General features: G+C 38.7%; 1 protein-coding gene across 6 annotated transcripts in view; it reads left to right on the top strand.

Moving 5' to 3' along the window:
* Positions 1-11,000: 11,000 nt before the first annotated feature.
* tafa1 (TAFA chemokine like family member 1) overlaps positions 11,001-20,506 on the top strand; it is a 161,844-nt gene continuing 152,338 nt past the window's right edge. For 5 of the 6 annotated variants that reach the window (XR_004580173.2, XM_034313978.2, XM_034313976.2 and 2 more), the window contains exons 1-2: positions 11,001-11,548; positions 16,321-16,457. Coding sequence is in view for 5 of the 6 variants with exons in the window: in XM_034313978.2 (XP_034169869.1) it covers positions 16,334-16,457 (124 nt within the window). In the remaining variant the exon portion in view is untranslated. Of the gene's footprint in view, positions 11,549-13,281; positions 13,528-16,320; positions 16,458-20,506 lie in introns of those variants that run through there. The other variant, XM_053227090.1, reaches the window with a different exon arrangement.

The raw sequence follows: 20,506 nt of genomic DNA, 5'->3' as shown, positions 1-20,506 counted from the left end.
AGTTGAAATGGAGTGTGCAAATCAAATGTCACATGATCTTGATGTAAATACTTCCCGGAAGAACCCAGTGTTTTTTAAAGAACCTAAACAAACAGCATCATGGAGAGCAAGCAGCTATCAAAATAAGTCTGGTACAAAGGTCTGGAAACTATCAATCACAGTTTGGTTATAAAAAGTAAAACTTAGTGCAACAGAAAAGTGCTCGCTGAATCACCGGGGGTTCGCAAGTTCAAATCCTAACAATGCCACAGCAATCTGTGGCCAGAAGCCACTGTCAATCACAGAGACACTAGCCAGTCATGGGTGTCTGTGAGCTCATGTATGCAGAAGAGGGTAGATAGCGCTTTCCTCTGAGTGTGACTCTGGTTAGAGAAGATCCCAATGGAGATCCCAGTGAAGTCCATTTCAGGTCCAGGTTGTAACACTACAGAGTACAGAGTTTGAAACTTTACTTTTTTGTTCTACGCACAGCTTCAGGACATTGCTGCAGTGTCCTTTTCCACTTTTGTTCCATTAAAACACAACCGAGCTGACTCATTCTCTCGCCGCAGACATTTCCATACCATCTCAGGACGAGCATTCCAAGAGTACACAATTACTTTTCCCCCATCTTGTGTGTGGAAAAAGGGAGGCTGTTCCTCTGAGGCTTGACAGTTCCATCGCATTTCTGACCTATTTCAACTACACACAGATGAACACACACACACACACACACACACACACACACACACGTTTGTTTTACTAACTTTGTAAGGACCTTGTGTTGATATAATTATTAATGCAGCTACACCTAAATCTACCTTTTATCCTTAATGTCAGTAAGCAAAAGGAAATATTTTCGCTCTTTTATTTTATTTTTTTATATAAATGCTGCCATTTTTGTAAATAAAAAAAAACACACACACAAACAAACACAAAATAACAAAGTTTCCCCATGGAGACCAGCCAAATGTCCACTCTAGGTCAAAACCTGTCTGATCACTGTATCCTTGTGGGGATATTTGGGTCCCAGCTAGATATAAAAACCTACACACACACACACACACACACACACACACACACCTCAGTAAAGTTTCTCTGACTGTACCCATTCTGTATAGAAAGAGTTTAATCCACAGGGACTATGAGGAGCCAGTGTCTTTTTCAGATAGATTGAGCTTTCTCAAACACACACACACACACACACAGATATGGCATTCTTTATCTCCAACACACACATAGACTTACACATTCTCTTTTTGTCCTACTCTATTTCCATGTATATGATGTCATACTCTTATCACTGCACCAGCCTATTTTTAATATGTAAACAATGAAACACATGCACACACACACACAAACACACACACACCTCCTCAGGGCATTTGTCACCATGTCAGTTGCGATATACAGGTGCAAACGTTCTGCTCTCCACCACAAGCGGTAATTAGCCGTGCCTCTGACACATCCGACCCTTCAGTGAACTACGTTCCACCGCGCTCCCTACACATCCTCCCCAATTAAATACTGCCTCGAGTGATCGTAAATATTGATTTGAATGGCAGGGAACTCGCTGACTTAGAGACCCAAGCGTAAAAGCAAGCATCACCTTCAAAATACTTGTTACATTTCTTCACTAGCCGCTAACACTTCGTTAGGCACACCAAAAGAGGCTCGCTGCAAGGACGAGTTCTGTGATAAGTGCATTATTTCAGGATAGCTTTCCAAAATAACCAATTTCCAATTACAGACACGTATCAGTTGACCTGGAATTCTTGGGATGTTAAACGAGTGGCTAGACAATGAATAAAATTTCACTTGGTTGGAAAACTAATCCGCTTGTACAAGTGGTTACTTTTTGTGCGAAGTTAATCTTGGTAAAATGTACACCAATTGAAAACAAGAGAATTGGATGTAGTTTCTTCTCTCAGAAACAAAATGGCGGAACTGCTAACTGTGAAGCAGCACTCACTGTTGACTTTTGTCATGTCATTTTTTAAAATGTTGCTCACAGTAATAATAATAATAATCAAAAAAGAACTAAGTCCTTAGAAACCCTAGGAAAAAAATAAGATGAGAATCTGGTATGGCTGCTGCTTTACGCCTAGTGTCAAAGTTAAAGACAGACTTTATCAGAGCAGCAACCAAATTCACACCGTATTCACTATAGGCTGCATTCAGATTGAGATAAGCACAAATAGTTAGGCTTGCCATCTTCTCTTTCATATATCACCATATTAGTCTATTTTTTTCATTTTTAAATTCTGTTTTGCTTTTATGTTACACTATATTACATTTCAGAGCAAAGAAAAAATTGCTGTTTTTTTCTTCAGTTCGCATTATCTATCCCTGATTTTTTTATAAAGTGCCAAGAGCTTTGTGTTTAAAGGCAGTAGTCTAGACAGTATTGAAAAACCCGTCTCAGATGATTCTACTCAAGAAAAGCTGGCAGCTTCATAAGCGTGAAGGGATTTGCATAATCTGGATGGAGCCCAAGAAATTGACTTAAGCACGTGCATAACCTGACTCTGAATATGAGTAACTTTCCTATCATAAATATTCTTGTAACTTTTGTACTTAAATCACTGACTTTGACTAACCCCGTATTCTTACACTATACAATATATACTGTAGTACTTGCCTATCTAATACCTGTCAAGTTTCACATTTTAAAAAGAATATTTAACATCTTAAAAAACACTTTAATTAACGAACTGAAAGGAAATTATAGGCTATTGCACCATATCTCATTGAATACACCACAGAAACAAACACCAGTTTGTACAAAATAAACTTTTGGCTCCTTATTTGCATCTGCAGTTCTACATTCTCATTCTGTGCATCACAAATTTGTAAAAAATATAATAATAATAATAATTCCAGTGCTCCCTAATAGCTGAAAGTTTCAAATGTCCAACATTCCAAGTTTCATTTTTGGAAATTTCTAGTACATCACCCTGTTTTCTGAAGACACCATGTTTTTGCATGATGCCCAGTTCAGAGCCAATAAAATACACCTACAGTTTTCAGACTCCTGCACTGGACACTCTAATTGGCTGTTGTGCATCTAAAGTGTGTCTAAATTGTCATTCTGCACTTCAACAATAAAGACGGTGGAAGAAAAATAATCTACATACAAAACATTAGAGTGAGCGAAGCACCAGACAGCAGGATAAACTATCAGTTTTTTTTTTTCGCCCAATTCCCTACGGCGGAAACTGACTCAGGCTCGCTAGTTAAAACCACATCTCTTTCTCTCTCTCTCAAACAACTGAGACGCAGCGAAGCTCCAAAGACAATGTGGTACGGCCTGTTAAATTTGGTCACTAGAGACTAAGGCGTCGTTAATTTTCAAAACAAAGACGTGCCAAAGACTTTATTTTCTCCCATCGCAAGAACACACACCTAACGTTGAGCATGTTCTAAAATAAGCATGCGTTTAGATGCACAAGGACCTCTTAAAGGCACACTTGTTTTGACCTTTAATCAGAATGAATGGTTCATGTTCACATATTTGCTTTAAGTGGCATGGATTAGAATGGACTATTTCAGCAAAGTATACACTTCAATTCATAAGTGTGAATTTTCCACCAATTAGCGCTACTTTCAAACAGCTTTAAGTGAGGTTAAGTGTGGCAAAAAAGCAAAATCGCAGTTCCCATCCTTCGGTTTTTGGTTTTTAGTACTCTAAACCCTGCCAAGCTTCAAATTTAAACAAGTGATATATCCACCACCAATTAATTATTCCAACATGCTGCTGGGAAGTCAACCTTATTGACCTACTGAGAGGGAAAATCTCAGAATAGCACCAAATTTTTTTTGTTTCAAAGAAAATGACTTCTATACTCACACTGGCAAGAGCAGCACATTTATTTACAGCTTGATTAAAGGTACACATTGCTAGATGCTCTGGAATTGGCGGTACATGAGACGAGGTGATGTCAGACCCATAGATGTGCTCTATGACTGCTTGGAGGTCACCACTTCACTGTATGAAGTATCGTCACTGTACTAACTGCACAAATTCCCTGAAAGGGATTGATCATAGGCTCATTAAACTTAACTATAAAGCAATCTAATAATGAAATAGTATATGTATAATAATAAAAAAGCATTTGAGGGCATTCTGTTTCAGGAAAATAATCAACGACGAGGTGGTGTGATGAAGCAGAATTATTGCTACCACCTCACTCTTCATTATTTTTCCTTTAACAGCAGGTTTTTATTCCTTTTATGCCACAGCAGTTTGCCTACATATGATATCATGCTTTTATCCATTTATAGTTACACTCAATATTGTGGAACTTCCATGAGACCAGCTCCTGTTATCACTTACATTGTAGTAGTTACAGTCGTTCCTTGCTTTTATTTCTCCCTCTTGACAAAAAACTGCAGAGATGTTACAGAGAAACACTGGAGACTCCTTCCAAAAATATTAAATATTAAATATTAAACATTAATAGAAATATTTCACCATATCAGAGATTATAAATTTTTTTCTTTGTTAAAAAAACAGTGTTTTTAACTGTTTACTATTAGTCTGTTTATAATTAGTCTTAGGTTATGCAGAGCCATACGTCTCAACAAGTATAATTAGCTGTTACTATAGAAACCGGGTAACGTAACCCCATCATTTGTCCCGCATTTTATATAAATATTTGTTTTGTTCCTTATTACTGTTATGTATGTATGGTTACTAAGCAATCATGGCCATAAAGCACACTTCAAACTGGAAAAAAGTGATAAGGCATAAAGGGAAAGGGAAAGTTATTGTAAGTAAAGTAATTTTCTTAGAAACTTCATGGGCTGCTGGGAAAATATGGATCTTGTCAGTCTTCAGTATTAATGCAGCTGTCACTACAGAACACTATCCACTGAGTGACAGTAAGATTTCTTTATGTTTTATTGTCTTACAGTAAAATACTTCCATAATGGCTTCTTATCTACTATTATGGTCCAACATCCACTGAATAAGGCTTTAACTGAAGAAGTAAAAGTTTCAAACTTTTCTTCTGGATTAAACATGGCGCCATGTCCTGCTGTGCTGCTCGATGTAGAAGCTAGGAATGTGAGAAAAAAAAAAAAAAACTTTCTGCATGTACATTTCACCAAACCTTCTTTTTGCCTTAGTTACATTACATTTCATTTCCAGGTCCTTTTGCCCACGAGGCACCTCCGAGCAAACGCAGCTACGCTTCAGACACTTCCTCAACAAAGCCTAATAAAAGTTTAAGTGAGCAAATTTGCTCTGCTGTGTGATTCATTTATACATCGCACAGGACGCTCCAGATCACTCTCATGCAGTGTGCATTACCGAGACAGCGTCCAGAGCCACACGGTGCTGAGCTATCCCTCTTGGAAAAGCCACGCGCTGCATATTTTTGTGTTTTACAAGTAGTATAAGACTTGGTCACTTACATGATAGCTACAAAACAGGGATGGAGCTAAATAGTGTTTGTTTTAGACAAAACTATGTGTAACATTGCTAAAAAAGTCTGGTGGTCCTCTGAAGAGCACAGTGTGACTGTGGGTTAGATGTGCTCATCAGTTTTCGGCCATTTTCAGGCCACTTTCTGCGTAAAAAAAAAAACAAAACATTGTATGAAACTGGTGCCTATTCTACAATCAACAGTTTGCAATAAAATCTATTTTTAAATAAAATATTGTTTGCAGTGATGAGTATTTAACCAAAGTCTTTTGTCTAAGACTTACAGCTCCCTGCACAAACATTCACCAGAACAAATTTCACTCCTCCTTGCATATTATTCGTATGTTCTTGTTTATATATTCGAACACAAAAAAAAATTCACGTGAATGTTTAAGACCCAGCATTATCTACACATTTTAACTAAAATGTAAGAAAATGTAACTTTAAAAAAAATCCATGCTATTTAGGGCATGCTTTATTTTTACTTCTATAAAATCACAGATTAGTTATTACATTATTATATTTAACAATTTATAGTAAACAATTTGCAAGACTTGTTAGAGTCACGTTTTTACGCGAATTGCGTTCTTTTGAGTCTGCAGTGCATTACACAGGTTCCGCAGTGCCATTATGTTATACTCTATGTAGGAGTCATATATAGTCAGCCTAGCCCTATATTAGGAAAAAAAGAAATCAATTTCAAATGCAGTCTTAAACATATCTGATGAAACATTGTGTTTACCCAAATTGCATGAACACATTGGCGTGTTAGAGCAGGAGAAATTCTACAACAATGACTGCATTAGGTATGGTTTAGCATTTTTTTTTCTCTGTCTCACAGATCTGACTCGAGCTGTGGAGAATATGCTAATCAGTGCATATGTTGAATGTGGTCCAGGGAAAATGCTACATTAATGCAAGGAAGGGAAAATCGCAATACTGGGAAAGGGAAACTCGCATTTGAAGTAGCCACTGGTGCGATCACTGGAACTAAAAGAACCTGAAACATAGATAGACTGAGGGACATACTGAATTAGACAGGGTTTTCTGGTGCAGATTTCGAGACCATGTTAACACCATTGGTTAGTTATGGAGTAACAGTGGCTGTTCACTACATAGCCGGGGTCATCAACTGGTAGACCTCGGTCTGGATGCTGACTCAGCGAAGTATTTGAAAAAAAAACATCATATCAGAGATGATAAGAGTATGCATATCTATGCCTACCATTGCAAAACAAAACACAATGACTTCAAATCATCTTATTTACAGCCGTAAATTAAAAGTGACTCAGTCATGTTAGTTGCTTATCCGGACCTTTGTAAGCTAGAAATTTTGGTACAGGTGTACTTTTACAACGAGGTGGCCAGATTGACTGTAATGACATAATTAGAGTGGCACCTAGGGTGGGGCAAAATACTAATCTGTATCCGTAGAACATAATAAAAATGCTACTATTCTTATCTGTGTTTGGCCCCGTTGAACATGAAAGGCACACAGCTAAACAAATTGTTTGTCATCTATCTATCTATCTATCTATCTATCTATATGTATATCTATCAAGCTATCAAGAACACTTGTGTTACAAATTCAATATCATTAGCTAACAGTAACTAATAACGAACTGAAGAAATAAAATGTTCCTCATTCCTCCAAATATTGCATCCAATGTTTGCTCACCTGTTTGTTTAGTGTGATTAGTGGCACCAAGGAATAGTTTACTGAGCTATAATTGCTTGTTCCTACATTAGACACATTGACACTCCTTGCTGTTGGACAATGATGCTGTTGGACAAGTTTCAAATTTTCCATAGATGTTGTAGTAGGCGTTTTGTTATTATTTAAACTAGCCTATCACAGCAAGGTTTACCAAGTCATTCAGTTTCGCATCATATGACCTGCACTGCATTGACTACTACTACTGATAATAATAATAATAATAATAATAATAAGGAGTAGTACAAACTGGTACACATTTTAGTTGAATACCTCAGGTATACACATCATTCATGGCTGGACACAAATGACACAAATGCATTGCCTCTAGTTATGATTTTAACCGATGTTTAGAAATGACAAGAGTTTCATATATTGAAGTAGGGAGCGAGAGAACAATTGAGAGTGAGAACCCAAGGGGAAAATACTGTTATTATCACCTCCTCCCAGTAGACAAGCAAAACAACACTTGGAGAAGGAAAAGAAGTGAAATGAAACCAGGCTGACGTTACAAACGAGCATGAAAGACAGAAAGAGTGAATAAAAATGTGGGAGACAGAAGGAGTGTCACTGTAAACATCTATAAGTGCTGTGTGGACCAGCTAATTGGATGACTCTTCTTATAAGTCATCCAACGAGGCTGAAGCTGGGAGAAGCTTCGGGATCAGAGATTTGTTCAGGTAAGATGGAGCACTGATGCTAATGCCATGCACAATTTCCTGGAATAAATGCTAATTGTATTCATTTACTGTACATTTCCACAAAATCCCTGTCGTATGCTAATGACTCAATCATCTCTGACGAGTAAGCTTCGTAAAGATACTATGGGTCAGCGAGGCGCTCTGGGTGTGACCGCGTGCAGGGTCAGCCTTTTGTTGTAGCCCATTAGCTTGAAATTACAGTCATTTCGACACATTCAGACCAACAGATCTGAGCCATTAAATCCTTTGTGTATGAGCCCCAGTGTTTGCTGAGTCATAGTCATTATTTCATTACTCGGCTAGCTCCCAGACACAAGCAGTGGTCAAGAGAGAACCTATTACCCAAGTTCTGGGATCGGAGTATGTGGGGACGCATAAAACCTGTTTTGTTCTTCTGTTTTTTCCCTTTTCCCTCTATTTCTCTTCCTCTTGTTTTTTCCTCGTGACAAGACCTTGTTAACGGCTAGTCATACACAGGTAGCAATTTCGTCTGCAGGTCCCCGCTGGTCCCCGTTCCTTATACAACATCCCGCTGAGGGGAATGATAAATATTAGCCTCTGCCTATTTCACAGCACTGTATTCTTTCTTTTTTTTTTACCAGCACATTTTCCTGCTGCTCACAGCTAGCGTATCTGAAGCTAGCTACGGCGTGAAGGTGCTCACAGAGAATCTAAACAGCGAGAGGACCCAGAATGCTTTCCTGTTAGAAAAGCTAGCAAAGCTAGCAGGCAAAAGCATCACAAATATGGCTCCCTTTTGTAGATTCGGTTGAGGGGACATCAAAAACTTCAACCTTTTGTGCTTTTTCAAAGGCTCAAATGCTTTCTCTCTCTTTCTCTCTCTCTCTCTCTCTCTCACACACACACTCACACACACACAAATTTTTGAGGTCAGCATATATATACTCACTCCAGAATGTGTACACGACTGAATATGGACCAGGATTCAATCAGCTCGACTGCCAGCATGTTGTCAGGATGAAGGTAGGAGCAGACGATGGAGATGGTGATGATGTACGCCTTGCTGTGTGCTTATGAGTCTAAAATTAACCTATGTTTGTTTCCCATTCAGATGTATCACGCGAAGTCTTTCCATTTTCCTGAACAAGCACACCCAAAGCTACCAAGGAAGAAAAAAAGGGAATAAACCACTTGTTTGTTGAATATTTAGCCTTAGACACTTAAATGGATTATTTTTAGCACTAATCTACAACTAACCTCTTAACCTCTTCTTCTAGCTAGCAATATTTATCCACATTGCCATTAAATTGCTCTGGAAATGCCCTAAAATACATTCCACAAGGATAAAAAAAAATCTTTTCTTAGCAGACATTAAAAAAAAAATTCCTATACAGAATAATAACATGAAGAATTAATTGGATAGCCTAAAGGCAATCAACAGGTCCTTCAGCATTCCTGAAGGCTATGTGAAAAAGACATCTGAAATAATATCAGATAAAAAAAGATGAATGGAAAAAGGAAGGAAAATAGAGGCTTTATAAGTGGTTTCATTGCTGGATTTTTTAAACATTTATATTTTTATTTAACTTCTAGAAAAATACATATTTAAAAGTAGGAACGTATGAAAAAAGTGCACATAAAAACTTTAACTTTCAATTTAGGAGTGATAATGGAATCGGGCGGTGTTCGAGACACACTCACGAGACTCATAAAATGTTCAGTAAAGTGTATTGTTACCGAAATGATCTCAGTATTGATTGCTCATATCGTCATATCGCCCTGCTTTAGACATTGTTGGATTTTTTTTTCTATCGTGTTGTGCAGTTGCAAATGTAAAGTACATTTCAGACTCCTCAGATTTTGGACAAAGAGAGGTTAGACAATCTTGTTACAATTTTTTTTTTTTTTGTCATGGGGGGGCGAAGAGGGGGCGTGAAAACACTAAGGGGTTGCACCTCTTAATGAAGCAGATTAATTAAAGTTACATTTACAATCGAAGTGTGACACAGTGGCATTATCTGTATCTGTGTGTGTATCTGTTTAGTGCTCCAAATATCAGTAATGTGTGTCAGATTTAAACCTGAAGTAGGTGTGGCTTAAACCAGAAGGGTTTTTTTAAATTATTATTATTATTATTCAGTATGAACCCTACCACTGTGCTGCTAGAAACACTGAAAAAGGCTGATTAAAAAAAGGCCTAGGGGTAGAAATGCTATCACTGTCCTCATGGTGTGTGTGAATTCTGGCTCTGACAGTTCCTCAACCTCAGCTACATCACTCCACTTCATAATCGGCCTCAACGACCAGATTTTTTAAAAATTCCGCTCGCACATTTATCGTTTGTATTTATTTTTTGTATTTTTATTTGTCTTATTTTTTCCTACCTGCCCATGATATTTTCTAACAAATTTAGTTGGTTCAATTTCCCAAAATATAAACAACCTAGTGGCCTAATTTAAACCACAGCGACCCTGACCAGGCAGTTACTAAGGATCGCTGTGTGCTTGTGTTAATGACCGTGGTCCTTCTTTGTCTTTGTCTAGCAAGCTTCGTATCTAACCGCTGAAAGAAAGTTAAAAACACTTTTTTGTGGTGTCCGATGGATCACAGTCCCAGTACACAGCGCTAGTCTCAGTCTAGTCTCAACCACATGCCTTGTGAACCTGTGAAGTTCTCTAAAAGGGATAGTGCGCTTCCTGTTCGTGGTTTGTATCTGTGTTTGCATTCATTTAGAACACATTATCTGTTTAATTCGGTTACAAGCCTAATTTCCAGGAATATCTTGGCACAAAAAGAAATGGCCACACAGTGACTGTATGCGCTTTACAGTCGCTCTGTAGCCTCTACTACTCCAGGGATACACGGCTGCATGAGCTGTAAAAATAATAGACCTCTCAGAGATGTGATCTGGGGTCAGGGGTGGAAATTGGGGTGGCAAGGCTTATTTCATGGGTGTCAGCTGCCACCCCACCAGCCTTGTCCATCATGGACCCCTGGATCCCTCATCATATATATACAGACATGCACACCATATGATCTGGTAACCACTTCACAGGAATAATGTGTTCTTTCTAGTGTGAAGATCCCTCTTCTTCTAGTGCGACACACGCGCGCGCGCGCACACAAACACACGAAAGCTCTCTCTCTCTCTCTATTTCTCTCTCTCTCTGTCTCTGAGAGCGGTGCAAAGAAAGAGTCTCACACACTCCACGCGCCTTCTCAGTGCACAAGACCGGTGGAGAGCGCGCGAGCAGCAGAGTGAACGAAAGAGCGCGCACGCGAGAGAGAGGGAGAGAGAGAGAGAGAGAGAGAGTCACACGCGCAGGGAAGACCTCCCTTTTCTCTCTCGCTCTGAGAGAGAGCTGCACAATGTGAAGAGGCAAATTAGCTCGGCAAACTTCCCCAGCACACGTCTCACCGTCTCACCGGAAAGCAGAGGGACGGCGGAGCCGGAGACAGGGAGCGCGAGACGCGCGCGAGACGCGCTCTTTCTGCTCGGTGTAAAGGTGACATGAGGAGTGTACTGCGCGCGAGCCCCCGCGTCTCCGAGCCACAAGGAGCTCTCTGAACCTCTCAGCTGCTCTGCAGGGGAACTTTGTTCATGTGCGTTTTGTTGGGCTGATTTCCGCGGGCAGCTCCACCACACCGAGAGGATGGGCGGATTTATCTGCACGCGCTGAGGATTTTCTTTTTTTATTATTATTATTTTTTATTTTTTATTTTTTTGGATGACGGAACGTTAATAACCGAGCGTTGATAGAACAGGTAAGGTTCTAATATGACCATTAAAAATGACCAGTAAAGACAAGAAAACAATCCTAGCACAGCAGGACTAACAGCATATTAATCAGCATGGAGGTCTGGACCTGCTTCTGCTCTGTATTAACAATTATCACTCTGGTTTAGGGTTCTGCAGTAAAGGCTCCATTTCCAGTTCCTTAAAGGGTTCTTCACTTGTCCATGTGGGGGAACCCTATAAGACTATGTTGAACCCCAAGACTAGAATTCATTAAGACTATATACAATCCAAAGACTATGTAGAACCCTTTAAGACTATGCAGAACCCTAAAACTAGAACCATTTAACACAATCTAGAACCCAAATAATATGTAGAACCCTTTAAGACTATGCAGAACCCTAAAACTAGAACAATTTAACACAATCTAGAACCCAAATAATATGTATAACCTGTTTAAGACTATGCAGAACCCTATATTTAAGACTATATAGAAACCCAAAGACTATGCAGAACCCTAAAACTAGAACCATTTAACACAATCTAGAACCCAAATAATATGTAGAACCCTTTAAGACTATGCAGAACCCTATATTTAAGACTATATAGAACCCAAAGACTATGAAGAACCCTAAAACTAGAAACCTTTAAGACATTATAGAACCCAAATAATATGTATAACCCTTTAATACTATGCAGAACCCTAAAACTAGAAACCTTTAAGACTATATAAAACCCAAAGACTGTGTAGAACCCTAAAACTAGAACCTTTTAACAGAATATAGAACCCTAGAATTCTTTAAGACTGCGTAAATGCCTAAAACTAGAAGCCTTTAAGAAGCTATAGAACCCAAACACTATGTGGAACCCTAAAACTAGAGCCATTTAAGACTTCATAAAACCCAAAGAATATATAGAATCCTTTAAGACTATGTAGAACCCTGAAACTAGAACCCTTTAAGACTATATAGAATCCTAAGACTAGAATATTTAACACAGTATAGAACCCAAAGAATACGTAGAACCCTTTAAGACTATATAGAAACCAAAATCTATAATATTTAACACAATATATAACCCAGAGAATATGTAGAACCCTTTAAGACTAGATAGAAACCAAAGTCGTTGTTGAATCCTCTAAGATTATGTAGAACCCTAAGACTAGAATCCTTTAAAATTTACAATCAATTAAGGCAATATATATCCAAGTGTATGTAGAATCCTTTAAGACTGTGTAGAACCCTATAAAGATCAAGCCTATGCAGAACTCTACTGTATGGTTTTCCAAAAAAAAAAAAAAACTCCATTTATAGTTCCTTCATGTGCTTCTTTGATTTGTCTCTTTGGGGAACTCTTTAAAGATCAAGCCTATATAGTAGAACCCAACCACAGAGAGCTTCCCTTTTAGGGAAAAAAAAAGTAGGACCTCTTAAGAAAAGTGCAACCCGAAGAACCCTTGAGGGACATATGCAATCAGAAAATAATAAACAATTATTGATTTTTTTTTAATCTAAAAGTTACATACACCTACTTGCAATTATGAACACTGAGTTCGAGCCATTTTGGTATTTCTGCAGTTAACGATGCAATTAACACAGTAACACCACCGCCAGACCTTACATGTCTTGTGCGCAATACCAAGCGTTTGTGTGTGTGTGTGTGTGTGTGTGAGAGAGAGAGAGAGAGAGAGAGAGAGAGGGGAACATCCCGCGCACGTGGTGTCTGCGCGCAGTAAAGAAGCGTTCAGAACGGGGCGCGTGATGAGATGAGAATGGACCGTTACAAGCACGAGCCGAATTTATTTATTTATTTTTTAAATTTACAAATCAATCCGCCGGTTGGAGGACCGAGAGACTTTCAGGTCATTTTTGGCCGCTGTTATGTGAAATTCTAAACTATAAAACAGATAAAATCACTGTAAATAATCCAGAAAGAAACGCAGTGAGTGGAACACGGCTAATTCAGCTCAGCTGAGTGTAATTAATTCACTGGCGACCCAGATTTAAAGGTAGGAGCGTCCACTTTATTTTTATCAACACACTCTTACCTACTGTAGGCTATTTATTGGAATAGATACATAACTAAATGAATGATAAACCTAGTTATAACCCACCGTAGTTTAGGTTTCATCTTTGTTTACTGTTGTTGTGGAGGGAAAGAAGAAAAAGGAAAGTGTTTGTTTATTCATTTCCTCCCTCCGGCAGTTATGAAATGGCGGTTTGCCAGAGAGAAACTGTTAGAAGAAGCGGTTCACATTTCCTCAAACCCTGGAGGATTAATGGGGATTTACTGCAGGAACGGAGGATTAGAATACGATACTAATAAACATATGCTACAATTGTTGGACGTGTTGAATATTCATGAGCTAATATTCTGGCGTCGTGAATCAAACCACGTACTACACTACTGTATTATGCCATAGACTTTTGTTAAAAGTTGCTGGCTTAAAAATAAACAAGTTTGGGTCAGTTAGGAAATTTAGATCCAGTATGCGCTAACCCAGGACGAGTTGTCATGGTTACAGTGAGCGTTACACAATAAACGGCCATGGTTTGAAGGATAAGCTGACCAAGCATTTATCTATTAAGTGTATTTCATAATTTTATGCATAATAAATGAAAATAAGCATTTTTGTGCAATACGGAAAGAATAACACACTCCAGACCACGAAAATAAAGCACATTGGGGTGGTGTGATGCGACACAACACGCAAGCAGAGTACATTATTTTTTGTATAACAGCACAGTCTGGAGTGTGTTATTCCGCTTATACCGCAGTGATTTGCCAACGATTGCAATGATTAATTTATTAATGTACGATACATCATGCATTTTAACGGTTTATAGTTGTGGAATTAATGTTGTGGAACATCCGAGTGACAGTCTAGTTCCTATTCTCACTTGTGGTATAACTGCGATCAACAGTCGTTTCCTCACCAGCTTTGCTATCTCTCTCTCTTTCTCTCTTTCTCTCTCTCAAAAAAAAACCACACAGCTTGTCATTTTACTGACAAACCAGAAAGTGTAAACTTCTCTGTCCTGAAGACTTCCCTCAGCTGGGAAATTTTGACTAAACACTAACACTTGAGACTCCTTCCATAAATGTTAAACAAATGTCTCCTAAAAATGTCATCACATCATCGTTTATACGTTTTACTTTTTAAACAAAATGTTTTTAAAAATCCATTTATTATTAATCGTAGTTTATGTTGAGCGCCCGCCGTACAGGTCTCTGTGTATGAGCTGTTACTATAGAAACAATAACGTATCAGAACGAGCACATTAATAATAATCTGTCATTCATGTTACAGCTGGAACTACTTTCCGAACCGTGCTGTTATACGCAAATAACGCACACCTTCTGACCAATCAGATTTGAGCATTTGGCTGTGGCTGTGGTTTAATGAATAGCGTCATATTTATGCATTTAATATGGAACTCAGTGGCATTTCATAGTTTTTCAGACTGTATTTACAGTCCAAAGTATTCATTTCAGTGTAACATATTGCGGTAACATCAAACCGTCAGGCAGTGGCGCTGGATTAATACTTCTCTTCGCTCGAGTCGATATCGGGCAAGAAAATGCGCCTAAGTCCTCTGTTTTACTCAAAATCTCGTGCACTGAAACACTGGCTGCGTAACTCTCATGCAACTTCTGAATAGTTCTTCAGTCAGGCGTTATGTCTGTGTTTTGAATATTGATGTACGCAATTTCACTATTCGATCCTTTGTGCACGATTAACTCTTAACGCAACCCTGAAGGCTCTTAACTGAAGTCTGGCCCATAATATCTAGATATTACAGTGCTCAAATACAATTTCAGAACAAAAACAAAAAAAAATTGCAGTTTTTTTAATTCAGAATTTTTCTGGTTGCCACTACTGTCTTTACAAGCACAGCGGAAGATAATAATAATAATACATAAGATACCAGAAAATGAATGGTTACAGTGCCTGTTCCTTTTCAGGTCTGCATCTCCAACCTGTCGACCCAACTACCTGCCCTAACAAGCCAAACCCAGCAACCGAGTTGTAAAAATAACCCAGCATTTCTTTAGAGTGTACTCTCTGACACACTGTGTAGTACTGAGGTATGGGGTAAAAGCATTTGTAGGAAATTAGACGTCAGTATTTTCTAGAACAGGGCCCTGTGTTTGAGAAATCCCAGCTGTGTTGTGGTATTTACCTCATTGTTTACCGACCCCTGAGGTTATGCAAAATCTAATATTTCTCCTCAGCGTCAATAATAAAGTTAAACCTAATAAACCTGCCTGTCTGAGAGAGTTAGACTCTTGACTCCAGAGCCACGGTTTAGAAAATTTAGAGCTCATTTACAGAGCGCAGAACACACAGTTCAGGTGCTAATCAATACACTGCTGTTACCTGTAAATAAGTATAAATAAATAGCGGCTCAAAGCCAGCGGGGCTCCACAAAGTGACGTGCCAGAACGATATAACCAGAAATTAATGATTAGAAAACAATTTGCGATTAAAACAATTTTAATATCTTAATGATAACTGTCTAACTTTCACTAGAGATAAGCTGAAATGAAACCAGACCTTTTTAAATCGTGTTATTTCCTGTTGTTTCTTGTTTCTGGTCTCTAAACATCTATGAGCATGTGACCTTTTCGCAGTCTGATCTAAAAACAAAGACTAGCCTTGTGTACTCTCTGTTCCACTTAGAAATACGCCACGTTATGGAAGAAAAAAACGTCTTTCACGTTGTGTGTGGTGATTTGTCATATCTAATTACACAAACTACATGTTATTCTTCATACTGGGTGTGTTGTCTCTCCACAGCCTGTCTCCTGCCATGTCGTGGGTCCTGTGTTTGTGGATAGCAGTTAGCTGCCTCGTGCTCTGCCAGGCCACTCTGTACGAGACCATCCAGCAGCATCACGTGCCTCGACCCGGCCGTAACGCCATCCAGATTCTCGGTGAGTCACGCCCTCAGCTCCTCTCCACGCTAAATGCGCTGTGTGTCAGCTGTCATCCATGCGACGGCCTGTTTCCTCTGTGTCCGTCTTTCTCCCGCTGGGTTTATTTTATTTATGTTGCCTATACGGTCTCCCTCGACGAGCGTGCGCTATACTCTGCTTGAGTGCCTCCCTGCTGAGCAAATCAGCAGCCTGGTTTGAGGTGTCTTTTAGAAGCTGCTGTGTAGTTTTCTCGGATGATGGCATGTTACAGAGATGACGTGTGGGTGGAAATAGGGTACATGCCTTCACCTCGCCTTTCCTGGTCTGCTGCTTGTATTGTTGATGTTTTTTCAAGGTAGCCATGGATCCTGGAAAACCTGGTATTCAAATTCATCGTCTAGCTGTCCAGTCATGGAAAACATCTGGAAAATTAGAAAATGGATACAATGCACTGGGAATATTACAGAGCTATTGAACTACTAAATATATATATATGTGTGTGTGTGTGTGTGTGTGTGTGTGTGTGTGTATATATGCAATTAGAGGTGAGGAGAAAACGTGCTAAAATGTCAAAATGCACTAAAAATGCAGATTTAAAAAAAAAAATTTTAAATGTCCTACTTACGCATTCATTCAGAGGCCGCCTATATGCTAATGAGATATATATATGTGTGTGCGTGTGTGTGTGTGTGTGTGTGTGTGTGTGTAGCTTTAAAATAAATTTGCATCATATACAGTAATTAACAGGCTTTCCTTGTTGTGTTACTTATGATTAATTAGCATTAACGGCGTTCTTGTTTTCTTGATAGCTCACATCAGCCTGCAGTGTTGGGTCCAGATGTGTGTTGTTTGTTCCAAATCGATGAGAAATGTACTGTTTATGCAAGCTGCGAGTCATTCTACCACGATCTTGTGTGAGTGAAAGCTGTCATGTATGCAAGTAATGACAAATGTCTTGGAAAAATCTGATTCAGTTTAGGTTGGATTTAAAAAATTTAGTGGCCCTTGGAATACTTACTTGTTACTGGAAAGAAAGTGACATATCAGGAATAACAGCAGCATGCAATGCCAGTTACACATAACTACAAAGAGCAGTAATACAAATACAATGCAATACAATACACTAAAATATGATATGATATGATATGATATGATATGATATGATATGATATGATACAATGCAATACAGTGTGATATAACCCAATATAATCTGATATGTGATACGGTATGTACAATACAATGCAACACATTATGATAGAATATGACAAAATACAATTAGATTCAAAGCAATAAAATACAATACGAATCAATCTCATACAAACAATATAATACAGTATGTTACAATGTCTTCCAGTGCAATACAATCCGATACAGTATGATACAATGAAATACAGTGTGATATGATCCAGTGTAATCTGATATGCGATACAATATGATGCAATACAATATGATATGATACGATATGATATAATACGATATGATACAATACATTAAAATCCAAAACGATACAATCTAATAAAATACAAGACATTACAGTACTACACAATATTATATAATATGATACAATATGAGGTCATGAGTACAAATTCCAGCACTGCTAACCTGCTTAGCAAAGAGCTTAACAACTGCTCAGTTGCATAAATGTAATGTCCTTTCACTTGTGTAACTACGGCAAATTCCATAAATCTTATACAATATGAAACAATGCATTACAATACAATTTTCCTATACAACATGATACAATATGATACACTACAGTACGATGTGAAACAATACAGTATGATACAGTCCTGTACAATATGATACAATACATCTAATACAATTCGGCACAGTACAATATGATATATGTTACAATACAATACGGTATGATAAAATACAATACAATGCAGTACAATAAGATACAATGCAACACAATATAATAGAATACAATATGACCCAGTACAGTAAATCATGATACAGTATGACACAATATGATATACGATGCAATATAGTACTATCAATTGATCAGCCATAACTTTAAAACCACTGACAGGTGAAGTGAATAACACTGATTATCTCATTACACTGGCGCCTGTCAAGGGGTGGGATACATTCGGCAACAAGTGAACAGTCAGTTTTCAAAGTTGATGTGGTGGAAGCAAGAAAAATGGGCAAGCGTAAGCATCTGAGCGACTTTGACAAGGGGCAAATTGTGATGGCTAGACGACTGGGTCAGAGCATCTCCAAAACGGCAGGTCTTGTGGGGTGTTCCCGGTATGCAGTGGTTACTACCTACCAAAAGTGGACCAAGGAAGGACAACCGGTGAACCGGCGACAGGGTAATGGGCGCCCAAGGCTCACTGATGCATGTGGGAAGCGCAGGCTAGCCCATCTGGTCCGATCCCACAGGAGAGCCACTGTAGCACAAATTGCTGAAAAAGTTAATACTGGCTGTGATAGAAAGGTGTCAGAACACACAGTGCATCGCAGCTTGCTGTGTATGGGGCCGCGTAGCTGTCCACCACTGAAGTGGGCACGTGAGCATAAGAACTGAACCATGAAGCAATGGAAGAAGGTGGTCTGGCCTGATGAATCAGTAATGTATTCTTTCACATCATGTGGATGGCTAATGTGCGTCGCTTCCCTGGGGACCAGGATGCACTAATGGCAGTGGCCTCTTTTAGCAGGATAATGCGCCCTGCCACACTGCAATAATTGTTCATGAATGGTTTGAGGAACATGACGAAGCATTCAAGGTGTTGACTTGCCCCCTCAATCCAATCGAGCATCTGTGGGATGTGCTGGATAAACCAGTCCTATCCATGGAGGCCCCACCTCACAACATACAGGACTTAAAGGATCTAAAATCTTGGTGCCAGATACCACAGCACATCTTCAGAGGTCTTGTGGAGTCCATGCCTCGATGGGTCAGAGCTGTTTTTCCGGCACAAGGGGGACCAACACAGTATTAGGCAGGTGGATTTAATGTAATGGCTGATTGGTGTATAAACTTGCGACTGTAGTACAGTACAATCAATAACACAAACTGACAATATAGAACTTTCTTGAGAAGTGTGGTTCAGATAAACATGCACCAGTTCATGAGGGATCTAGTGTTATAATCACTAATTATGTTGTAGATAATTAACCATTGAAGCTGAAAAAAAAACCCTCTGGAGTCAGTTATTAAGTGTGATGCAGCACTTGTTGGAGGTTTATCATGGTGTAGAGTATTACACTGGTGTACCATAATAATATATGAAGGAAAAACTACTGGAAATTGTTTGTAAGATAGAAATAATTGACTAAGGTTCATTCTGTGAGCTGCTGTCTTGAGCCATGGCTTTGTTTTAATATCTCTAGTAGTTACACTACGTTGCCGCTGTCAATCATTATACCTTCTGACACACCCACACAGGCAGAAAATAGGCCAGAGTTTTGCAGCTTTTAGTTATAATTACATTGTAGTTAGTGACATTTTTTATGTACAGTTAGTAAATGATGATTTAATGACAGTAGAACCACAAAGAGTGTTTAGTGTTTAAACCCGTGTTGCCAAGGGCTTTACACTCTCCTGATCCATCCATCCTCCTGGTCAGACTTCAATTCCTCTCCTGTAGTTGCTGAATAATTTGTAGTAGTTACTCATTGAAATGTTTTAAGATGTATAATAAGCTGGGTTTAACCGCGAACAAATTCACACAGATGTCACTGCAGCACGGGTCATTAGGCTTATGAACTGGTGCGGATGTTTTACATTTCGCTCTGATTATCTACAATTTTACAACTCATGAAGCAGATTGGAGAAAGTTTCAGTGCCGTGGATTTATAGATTGTAATCGATTCCACACATGACTGTGTTTGAAGATTCATGAGTTAGATCTGGAAAAAATGATGATGATAACGATATTGTGATGAATTATACATGTGTTTGTTGGTTTGTTTATTTTTTCCTCAATAAGTTACTTTTGAAGACGTCAAATAATTAAAACTGTACAATATAATTAAAACCGCAGTTATTAATGTCTGTTGTAAACATGACATTACTGTTTAGCCAAGAATTGTGATGAATATCTTGTATTGCTTAC

The sequence above is a fragment of the Pangasianodon hypophthalmus genome, chromosome 20 (genome assembly GCF_027358585.1).
Source record: "Pangasianodon hypophthalmus isolate fPanHyp1 chromosome 20, fPanHyp1.pri, whole genome shotgun sequence".
Taxonomy (NCBI): domain Eukaryota; kingdom Metazoa; phylum Chordata; class Actinopteri; order Siluriformes; family Pangasiidae; genus Pangasianodon; species Pangasianodon hypophthalmus.
This window is presented reverse-complemented; position numbering and strand designations above follow the sequence as displayed.